Here is an 11,885-nt window from a genome sequence, read left to right on the forward strand (position 1 = left end):
GAATCAGTATTCAAATGATTACACCAATCTCAACATCGTTAATAACGTACCTAAAACCCAAACCTGTTAATTAATGCTCTGTGTTGAACATATGTTCCACAGCGTCCTTCATTCTTTCCTGGTGGAGTAGCATCTACATCCTATCAATATGTGTACACAGTAGAGGCATGCCACAACACTTTGACATAAAGACAACATATAAAGAAGCTTCAGCAGCAAACAACATCCTTTATTTTCCACTTTGTTATTTCTCTTCTTTGACATATTAGAAAAATGTAACATGATACTAAGCAGTAATAAAGTAGATTAAATGGAAAACAAAGCTGTTTATATCAATTACTGATCATAACTAGTTTTAGCAGTCTGACAGTGAAAACAGATGTTATGGTTCTGTCACATTGACCAGGTGCAGTTCATTATCCAACCAGAGACCGAGTCAGGGACTCTTTCGCCAAAGGTTTTCATTGGTACACTTCTGTCACTGCGACCAGAGCAAAGCATCTGTGAGTCCTGTGGAGCTTAATGCTATCACGTCAGCATAATGACTGACAGATCCGTGTGAAGCATCCCATACCCATCTCAACCACATAGCCATACTGATTTTTCAAGAGTTACTGACCTTAACATGTTGAATACTTAAATATTTAAGGACATTTAATGGTTTCAAGTTATCAAAAAAAAAAAAAAATCAAAGGTGACCTTCACAATAAAACGTTCAGTTTTAAGACATACAACAAATTTGAAAAGAGAAAAACATAAACATTGAACCTCATTTATAAAATATGATAACTAGACATCACATGCCTACACAGTTGTGTTGGGTCCACTCAAAATGATGTTCCTGGCAGTGGGTATGCTTCTACCAGTACTGATGTTCTCTCTCTCTATTTGGGCCTGTCAGCCTCCTTTTGGACCAGGTCTAATTTTCCTCATGTCACTTTTCAACCAGGTATCTTTTTTGTTTTCTGGGAAATCTGTGTATATATGTTGGTTTGAGTAGCTGTTATGTGTCAGTTTTGGATTGGATCCAAAGTTTTGGACTCACATTGACAAACAGCTGACAGTGCTGATGTTCAATCAAGTAAATAAAAATAATAATAATAAAGAAACGATAAATAATATGGTATTTGCATCTTTACAGTAATCTTTGACTGTATTCAAGTGTAATTTTAGGAGAATTTTAACAGTGAATAAAATGAAAGAATTCAAAATTTTTCTTTCTTTTTTTTTGTCTGAAAAATATGAATAATGTCTGAGTATTCATTTTGTACTGCACTCAGTCCACACAACCTCCACCAACTGACCAGGTCAGCCTGTGTGTGGCCTCACAAAATCTGCAAAACACTGCCGTTTGTAAAGCTTATTGCTTTGAGCTCACGGTGATAACTGAAAGTGACTCCAATTTAAATATGAATCAGTCAAAACAACAACATTATCATCTTCTCTCTCCTCTCTTAAGGACTATGGTGGAATAAGATTCTAATGAGAAAATCCCAACATAAAATGTCATAAGCTGCAATGCATGCATACAGTACCTAGCTGAATCTATGAAAGTATTAAATAGTAAGGGGTTTTTAATGGTTTCAAACATACACTCAAAGTAGCTTTAAGGTAGCATTTTTGGACACTGACCGTTTAGTGTCAAAGTGGTACAGATCCACTGACCTTATGATTAGTGAACAACTCCGCTCTACTTCTTGAGCCACAGCCACTTCTAAAAAAAAGAAAAATGTGCATCCCTTTTAATAAGAACTGGGCAAATGATTGGTGGTGCGGCCTGTCGGTTCTGGAAGTCACATTAAAGTAAAGTAAATTAGAGACCACTTGCGCGTAGTCAAGAGGATTGAATTAGTCTAGTCTAAGTCTGAAGTCACTGACAAGCCAGAGTCAGAGGATGGAGAGAGAAAAAACCCTACGTAACGTCTGTTGGAAATGGACAGTGTACATTTGTCATAAAATCAACTGTCAGAACCACAGACGACTTCAGGTAGAAGAGGGAAAGAGAGTGAAAGAAAGAATATGCTCTAGTAGCTTTTGAAGCCATGTAGCCATTCTAGGGTTTGAGCAGTTTTATGAAGAGGAATGGTGAGGGGGACTACACTGTCCATATGTATGAACCTCTCCCAAAGTTTTCATTTACTAAATACTGACTTGGAGCAGGTGCATGCTTCCTACTTAGACCACAATGGAAAGATCTGCTTTCATTTTCAAGTTTTTTCCTGTCGATCAGTGGCAAAAGAGATTCATTAAATCTACTTTGAATCAGTATTGATAACATAAAAACCTCCATGGTGATAGGGACTTTATGGGAAGGAAGACAGATGTAGAGCAAAGATAAGTTTAAATGCTGTGCAAATGAACAAAGGAGGATGGATGAGGGTAGATCATACTTTATAATACATATTTAAATATGGGAGCTTGTGATTTCTTCCCTGTTACAGCTGGTTGACTGAAATCACATGAAATATGATTTTAGCAGCTAAAGCAGACATAAATACAGATTAAACATATACACTGTCATTTTTATATTGATTCCAATAAAATCTCTGCCCGGCTAAAGTCAATGTATGTATTTACATCATCTCAGTTTGAATTGAATGCTGTGTGGAAAAATTGGCCTGATTTCAAAATTAAAGGAAGCCAATCCACAAATTTTGGAAATGAATTCATTACAGCTTTTTGGGATGATATCACCGTAACCAGTGGTGGAGGGAATGCTCAGGTCTTTGATTTATATAGGAATACCACAGTGTAGAAATACTTTGTTAAAAGCAAAAGTCCTGCATTCAAAATTTTTCTGCAGTGAAAGTGCAAAAGTATTAGCATCAAAACATACTCAAAGTACAAAAAGTAAAAGTATTCATTATGGCCCACTTCAGAATAATGCATACTAAATAATTAAAATAGTTTTATCAATGCATTCATTTGTTATCCAATTTTAAGGTGTGTCTTATTTTTATTTTTTTATTTTTTCCAGGCACTCTGGGAGCTTTACCAAGAGACTACCGTAATAAAGTTTTATCTTGGTTCATAACATTACGTCACAATTTATGTTTTACTATATTTGGTATTACTTTCTGAATCTGCTAAGTAACTAGTAACTACAGGTATCAAATGAACGTGGAGTAAAAAGTACAACATTTCCCTCAGAACTGTAGTGCAGTAGAAGTATAAAGTAGCATGAAATGAAAATACTCAAGTAAAGTACAAGTACCTCACATTTGCACTAAGTGCAGTACTTGAGTAAATGTACTTTTCCTCACTGACCATAACACGCCTTTTGATTTTGCCGTTATGTTCATCCAAAACAAAATAATCACTTATTTCCCTCCTGAAATATGGGCTGTGTCCTCCTCTGTGCCTGCCCTTCTTCGTCCCTACCGTTTACCGTAGCTCTGTTCCAGCCACTGCCGCACCGCCTTCAGATTGTAGAAAAAAGGGCCCTTACCACCCAGGTAGGCAATCTTTCTCTGTTGCACTATACACACGCGTTCATTGGACACACCATAAGCCACATTAGCGTTGTTGTCCATGCAGTCAGCCACCAGCTGACACTGCGGTGGCAGGGAAAACTGCTCAATGAGTTTGCGCGCCGCTCCTAGTCTCTCCTCCAAATTCTGATGTTTCCGGACATTGAAAGAGCAAGAGCCCATGGGAGGTGCCACCCAGCCATCAGATGGGTGAGCCTCGTCAATGTACACTAGCAGGAAATCAGCTACATCGCTGAAGTCTTCCACCAGCTGCCGGAAAGCAGGCAGGTGGCTGATGAAGGGGGGTCAGGTGGCTGAGCCAAAGTTGACCACCAGAGGGCGATCTGATGACTCAAAATCCAGAAGGCGGCACTCATCTCCATTTCGGATCCTGGCACCAGGTGGCACATTAGTCATACTACTGATACTGCTGCTCCATCGAGGGCCATCGGGCACCTTCACCAGTTTGGAGTTGGGTGCCTCGCAGCCGAGTTTCACCTGAGGAGATCAAAAGAAGGACTTGTGATTACTCACTCAAAGCAAAGAGATTGTATAATATATATAGACTTGGTATAATTTGTATAATTTACTTACTCTAGAACTGTATATAATGTGCCAGTGTGTTTAGGGTTTCACTGATGTGATACTGATTTAACCAGCCAATGTCAGTTTTATTTTTCCAGTTCATACTCTTTATTTGTACAATAAAATACTCAACCCTACTTATATCCTACAAGGAGACAAAAGCACATTAATCTACTTTGCAGATACAACAATAAAATGAACACATTTTAAAGTTGATACATTCATACAGGCATACAAAGAGAGAAAGGTGAACAGAGCTAAATTAAAGGCTTTCTTTTCCTTCAGTTGTCAGCCTGGAACCGAGACAGGTGTTTTCACACCCTGGCTAATTAAATTTGAGCTCAGGTTGACAGTGGGTAGTTATGCTGCATTCATGTCATATCTTTTTAGTGTGAAAAACAGACTCATGCCAGCTTCACACATATAATTCTGAGTAGGAAATCAAAGGAATTTCTACTAATGCTAATGTGTTATCTGGATGTGGCTACAGGTGAGCAGCTCTGGGTTGGATTAACAGTATGAATGCAGCATTCCGCTGGAGCTTACATATGGAAACCAAACTTGATGAACTAATTATAATCATTAAAGTGTCAATAAAATTCTCAGAGAGGTGAGACACGTCTTCCAGCACAGGATGTACATACCCACACAGCCCTACATGGAGATCTGATCTGGAAAAATAATTCTAAACACCATGAAAGTGACTTTAACGTTTATTGAGTCATGTCTGTCGTTCGCGTTAAAAAGTTTTTTTTATAAAGATCACTTAAGTAAGCCTTAAACACAAACCTCAACAAACCCTACATCTGTTCATTCACATTTTGTTCCAACGCAATTTAAATAAGTCTCATCTCGTCCATTTTCATTTACTTCAAACCTGCCAGCAGGATACATAATATGGCCCACGGTAACAGCAGAACAGCTGACAGCATATAAAGGCATCATAGCCCATCACTGCAGACAGACATGATGGAGCCGATGGAAAATATTTGCGTGCAAATTCGTGAGAACGGAGTAATAAAACAAACTCTGGATTCAACTGATCGATGACCTCAGCGTTGACGGAAGCGAACTACAAAGAGGGCGACAAATAGCAGTCTGGATGAGACGGCGTCAGCGTGGACAGTAGCGCTGCTGTCATTCACGTGCTTTTCGCTCTGTTTTCCCCTGACATTGTTGGCTCCATGTTACTTAGTTAATCTGCAGCTCGGGAGCTTGATAGGCTACGAACTGATTGTGAGCATGTGACCACGAAGAGCTGAAAGCACACACACACACACACACAAGAAAAACAAGAAAAAAGTTTTGATATGAATGCGAAGACAACGCGAAGACACATGTATAAGTAAGTAAGCATATGCGGGACTTGGAGACGTGAAGCGGTGGTCCTGTGCGCCGTAGGTTAGGCAGGCGGTGACTAAATGCGTAAAGTTTAAACTTTGCGATTGTTTTGTGCCAGTGTCGATTTAAGGCACCGCGATGCTCACTTCGTGTCGGCGGAGACTTTACCTGCTTGTAGGCATCCAGAAGGAAGCTGTTCCAGATGGAGCGAAGCCCTGCAGAGGTCAGCATAGGGCGCCACTCTCTGGAGCTGGCGAACCTGGAGCAGCTGAGCAGCGACACGACGCGCTTCACGAGCAGCGCCGAGTCGTACAGGGCAATGAAGAGACAGTTCGAGAAGAACCCCGGCAGAATCTGGAGTGTCACGAGCAGATTCTCGCTCGCCATTCCCATGTTTTTTTTGTCTTTCTGCGTCTATGCGCGTGAGTCGTAGGTCTCAGTTGCTCCTTTCATAATTCCCCCTCTGTTCCATGTACTGTTCCAAAAGTTTTTGCGGAAAATGAGTGAGGTGTATCAGGAATGACTCGCATGTTCTGTTAACCTTCAGGTGACGAGAAGTCGCGGGAGCTCGGTATCAGTCTTCTTAAAAGGGCAAACATTATAGGCTACTTCATATTAAGCCACGCGGCTTATCTTTGTAGAAAGATTGTGACGTCAGATAGAGTGCATACCCTCTGTCCCCTCCTCCCCCCTCCTCTCCTCCCTCAGCTCCGTGCACAGTGACTGAACGAGACAGAAATCGACTTTTTTGTGTATGTGCTTTCAGCTATTTGTATTTTTATTGATCTTATGAAACAATGTAATCTATTTTTTTAAAAAAAAACCCAACCTATCTATTCATTGGTTTATACGATATTAAATATTTAAATAATTACCGTGTAGCTTTTGTACTGCATGGGTTGCATATGTTTCATGTGCACCAGTGAACACATCATGAGTTTATGTTTATGTATGTAACAGCAGAATCATTTTGATCCTGATCATGTCACTGGTTTTAATCCAGGTAAGTTCTTGATGTTCCTGATTTATAATATATTCAGTCTACCCAAATGTCTTCAGCAGTCATCTAAAAGATGATCAGTTATTTAAAAGAAGGTTTAGCCAAGGACATGATACAGAAACAAACCTCAGAAAGATATTTTTGGAAGCTAGAATATTTTGGTCATGGCTTGAAATGGCTTGAAAAACACAATGTGTTAACCTTTTCAACATTTAAAGGTCTAGCGAGTAGGATTTAGCAGCATCTAAGGGTGAGGATGCAGATTACAATCAGCCAAATAGTCCTCCCACCAAGGATGTAGGGCAGGGACTGGCAAGTAATTTAGACCGAGGGCCAAAATGTTTCCTCGCCAGCAGGTGGTGGGCCAGAGCCCGGCCTAGGGCCTATTTAATTATGCTGCAGTAGGAACCCCCAAAGCTTCACTCGCAAAAAACCAGGCCTACATGGAGAATGGTCATTATACAAAAAGGTCTATAAAAAAATAACACAATAAATAAACCATGTGGCATGTGCACAAACCCATCGGTAGTCTCTTTTAGGTTGATAATTTAATTCTCTTAATGGACTTTAATTATTGAGTCATCTCCAGCTGTGAAAGGGTCAACAATGGCAATAATAATAAATAAATTAGTAATAAATAAATAAACTGGGGATTGCAGTCGATCGACATCTGTAACACTAGACATCAAAAACACTGCGAAGAGTGGAAGACACCAGTTTTCCCATTAGGTGAGTAGGTTATCCCAATCAATTACATGAAAATGAATCTCGAATCTCCAACCGAAAATAGTCTGAAATGTTTCTTTTTCGTTCATTTCGTCCTCAGGAGCATCCATGACCACCACATCTGCTGCAGCAACTGCCTCATCATCGTCTTGCTTCATTTTATTTTAGTTCTCTCTTAGTTACTGGCTGGTTAAATAATTAGAAATATTGTTTTCTTTGTCGCTCTGACACAAATAGTTTGATGACGGACTGTCGGCCTGAAGTAAAGTCGGCCTGGAGTTAAGTTAAAGTTAAAGCCCCAGAGTTCCCATGTCATGCAACTTTCCTTTTTAGTTTTAGTGAAATAAAGACAGCATAGATTTTACAATACAAATCCTGACTCTGGTATTCTCTTTGCTTAACATCAGGTGCCTGGTAGGCTAGGCAGAAATCGCAGTGGAAGTGGAATTAAAAAAAAAAAACACGCTCGGACAAAAACAAACAAACATGCGATTGGAATCATCTGGCAGGCCAATGCAAATCGTTCGCGGGCCCGGAAAAGGCCCGGGGGTCGGATGTTGCCAACCTTTGATGTCGGATGTAGGCTGCTAAAAAAAAAAAAAACAGGAGTTAAGACCCTCTCTGAGGCTAGAGTTTTGTTCTGTCCATTCTGGGCTACTGTAGAAACGTAGCGGTGCAACATGGTGGACTCCATGGAAGAGGACGCGCTTCTTCTGTAGATATCAAAGACTCATTCTAAGTTGAAAACAGAACTACTATTAGTTTCACGTTATTATACACTAATGAAAACATAGTTCTGAATTTTACATTCCATTTCTTCCAGTAGATCCTCCTAAGCCTACACACAGGACTTTTACCCAGAATGCCATCTTTCTTGACCTTAACTACAGTTTGTGGTGGCCACAAGCCACCCCACACACAGGATGAATCTCACACTCTACCCTGTCAAAGCTGCATGTGGACATGATGCACACAGCAATTATTTGTCCTTCAAAATATATTAGACAGCATTATGACTACAATTTAGTAATGGAACTGTTCATATATTTGACCCTTGCACATATAACAAAATGGTAATAAACCAAATTCAACATATAACCTAAGGGGGCAGTGTAGTAATAGTTGTCTTTGTGAAAATAGAATGAACATTCCTTCATATCATTCCTTATTAGCTGTTTATAAAATCCAGTCAGAGCGACATAATGACCTTTCTTCTTCTGCAGGCTGAGGAGGCTCTGCAACTTCTAGAGATGCAGTGTGAGAGCATCCTGACTGGCTGCATCACTCCATGGTATGGCTGCTGCAGTTGTAAGACGGCTGTTCAGAGGGTGGTGAAAACACGTCACTGGGATGAAGCTGTCAGGACTCTTACACCCGAGCCACAAACAGTTCTACCTGCTCCTGTTTTTAATTCTGTATTTTAAATTACTCACAATTTTATGTCTTTTGTCTTGGATCCTCGTTTTCCCATTTCACAAGACTTCTATGATATTCTTTTTATTCTGTACATTTTGCTTGAACACTGACCTTGAGAACAATAATTACCAGCAATTGTAAATTTTGTAGTCCATTTCATAATAAACAACACATTTAGTAACATTTACTGTGGCAACAGTGGCACATGCAGATACAGTGGCTCGTAGCTCCCGGAACCTTGTTATATGTCTCTTTTAATCTGTTCCCTTTTTTTCCCCCTCACTTCCTTGCTGAAACATGAATTTCATCCACTCACCTGCACTGAAGAAGGAGGCGCAGTGTTTAGATTAAGAGCAGCAGATCTTTGGGGACAGTCACTGACCATGGCACCCTTTGACCCTTTAACCTTACTAGCCAGACTGTTCAGGCAGGAGAGGAAAGAAATCCAGGATGAGAGCCATTTAGCTAGGATTTTAGGGCTCCTCCTGGCTGATGTCCAGCACAGGAAAATCTCATATAGATTTGGGCACAACAGTCTTTACTGTCTCAATAGGCTTTAACGGTCCCCTGCAACACCCCATATAAAGCTATTGCACTTAACGGGCGGTAACATCATCTGTGCGGACAGAGCGTGGGGTTTTAGCAAGAAGAATGGAAGCTGACTGTTTACACCACTGACGCCTTGTGCTTAAGCACAGTCAAAGTTGATGGACAGTATTTCCCAGATGTCAAATATTGTGTTTGACCACCACCATCTCACTGCTGCTTTTTACATTCACCCAAAGGCAAATTTGCACAGAATTATTTCCTGGGTGTATATGTACACATGCAGGCCTATATAAATAGCTGTCAAATTAGATATATGGTGTGGAACATAAGGAGCCTTACTATTTATATCCCATATCTAGGTTACCATATGTGAAAGAGTATCTTTGACAATGTCCCTTACTGACATTTGTGCTGTCATGTCATTGCTTGCTGCATGTTATTCATTTGGTAACCTTCCCTTTGGAGACAACATGGGTGAATATTAAACAGGAACAAATCAACTTTAGGAATGAATCAACACTCTCCCAGGATGCTTTGTCATAAATTCTCACAACTCACAACCTCTCAGTGTTTGGTTTCTGCTTAAGTTTCTTCCATGTGATTACCACTAGAGAGACAGGGTGGGGAGACCATTGCAGATTAGTCCATTGAGGTATTCATGATTGCAACAGAAAGCAACTGGAATGCCACTCTTCTCTCCTCCATGCACCATGGTCTCTCTTGCCACATTTTAAAGATGAGCTTGTGGCCTCCCTGCTAATCTTGACTCCCTGTTTGCCCTTGCAACCTGTATCAACTGGCATTTCCAGCCTGTGGAGTCTGTGTCCTAAAGCAGACCAGCGCTCCCCAAGTGGCTCCCCAGAACCTGTGCAGCTGAGCTTGTCTCACTACAGAGGAGACAACGCGACCTGTGTGTGAACCGGTGCCTATAGTGCAGGCAGGATGGCCGTTGTGTTTCAACCTGTCCAGCAAAAGCTTTGGCTCACCTGAAGGCACACCTGACGACCACCTTCTTTACAGGGTTTCCCACTGGTTGTCTCCTCTTCAGTTGAGTATGTCATGTAACCACACTAAAACACTAACTTAGAAACTCTTACCACCTCATCTGCATCAGAGAGACAAGTGGAAGACGGTATCCTCAGTGGTCACTATGAGTACATGGTCATGCCAGCGCTTCAGATATCATAAGCAGTAACTGATGTTGCTTACTCAGTGTGGGGTTTTGCCCTGGGACCTGTTTCTCTGTGACTCTCTCCTTTTTTTTTCTTTTTTTTTTGAATGTGTTGTTCACACACCTGTGTCTTGAGATAACTCTGTTATGAATTGTCACTTTAAATAAAATTGAATTGAATTGAATTGATAGCAACAAGCATGTCCAAGGCATGCTCAGCTCTAGTGTCCTTTTACTTTTTATTATTATTATTGTTATTATTTATATTTACAGCCTGTGTCATGTTTTTTGCAGTGCATGTGAGTGGTTGGTTGTATTTGCTGCACATTTCCCAAATGTTGTGCATGTGTTGTCTTAATGATGAAGATGTTATCTTAATTTGCACGTTTTGTTTCTTTACATGTTTTTTCTTAAATTATATAGTGTTAAGCTCTCTTAACCAAAGTGTTTTTACTGAATAGATCATTTAAAAAAAATGCATGTGTGATGACACAAGCAGCTGATAGTTAATATCAGAGAATTTCTATTTAAAACTATTTTAGCAAATTAAAGTGACATCTCTCATTCTGGTAACCCATAGCAAGGAAGTGGCGCACCTCTCTTACAATCTCCTAATTTTTCTCACAGATGTCATGTACTCCTATGCATACTGGCTATGAAGAGATCCCTTCCTTGTGTTAAACTGTAGACAAAGTTTAGTTTGAGGGAATCTCTTTGAGTTTCCAAGAATGTTTATTTGGGAACCATGGCAAAGAGATATGCTCTGGTATTCACATGGTTAGGCCAGTTTTATTACTATAAGACAACATACTGATACCCACGTAACTGTTCCACTCCCATTATTAATACAAAGTAATGTTACATGAAACCAAACACTAAATGAAACACCCCAACAACAACCAGGATTACACATAAAGACAGGCATGACAACGTTTAAGGCAACTGTAGAAAGAACACTGATAAAGTCTTTATTGAGGCGAATATTAACAGGTAATTCTTACAGTTGCCTAGTGATTGTATTCAAGGCTTCACTTTGAGTTAATGTAATCACAACTGCCTCCTCAAGGCAGCACGATAGACATTAGTTACATCTTCAACTCATAATTTGAAAATACAATTTTACAAAGATGCTGTTTTCAGCACTTGATCAATCCATTAATCCAATTCTTCACTCTCTCTCTCTCTTTTACTCAAGGGCTTCCTGTCTTTAGCTCTCCCATCCCTCTCCAGAAACTTTACCAGAAAATTTACTACGATGTTATGCAGCAGGATTTTTGACTGCAATTTATGTTTCTATTTTAAGTCAGACTGAATTAATGTGAATTGAATTAAATTATATTTTTAGAAGGCTATGACTGATTAGGCACATGGTTAATCAATAAAGTTCAATATTCATGTAATCAGGTAGACGAATTAAGTCCGTAATATTCTATTTCTTACTATTTTTTATTGTTCGTGATGACACTAAGCAGATAATTTAAGCCTTTCATTTCATTTATTTCATTCTTATTTTTGTTTTTTCTAAGTGTGTGTCAATGATAGCAGCTGCCCAAAGTCAGTTCTGCAACCTGATTGGCTATTAGGAACAAGTCCCACCCGCTGAAGCCTAAGGAGATCAAGATGTGCA

At 39.8% G+C, this 11,885-nt stretch overlaps 1 protein-coding gene across 1 annotated transcript; it reads right to left on the reverse strand.

Moving 5' to 3' along the window:
* Positions 1-208: 208 nt before the first annotated feature.
* Positions 209-6,036, reverse strand: dio2 (iodothyronine deiodinase 2). Its single transcript, XM_046413449.1, has 2 exons — positions 5,565-6,036; positions 209-3,968 (listed from the first exon to the last, which is right to left on the reverse strand). The coding sequence occupies exons 1-2, from the start codon at positions 5,787-5,789 to the stop codon at positions 3,378-3,380; spliced, it is 816 nt and encodes a 271-aa protein (XP_046269405.1). The 5' UTR covers positions 5,790-6,036; the 3' UTR covers positions 209-3,377.
* Between the last annotated feature and the right edge of the window lie 5,849 nt (positions 6,037-11,885).

Source organism: Scatophagus argus, chromosome 15, assembly GCF_020382885.2.
Source record: "Scatophagus argus isolate fScaArg1 chromosome 15, fScaArg1.pri, whole genome shotgun sequence".
Classification (NCBI taxonomy): Eukaryota; Metazoa; Chordata; class Actinopteri; family Scatophagidae; genus Scatophagus; species Scatophagus argus.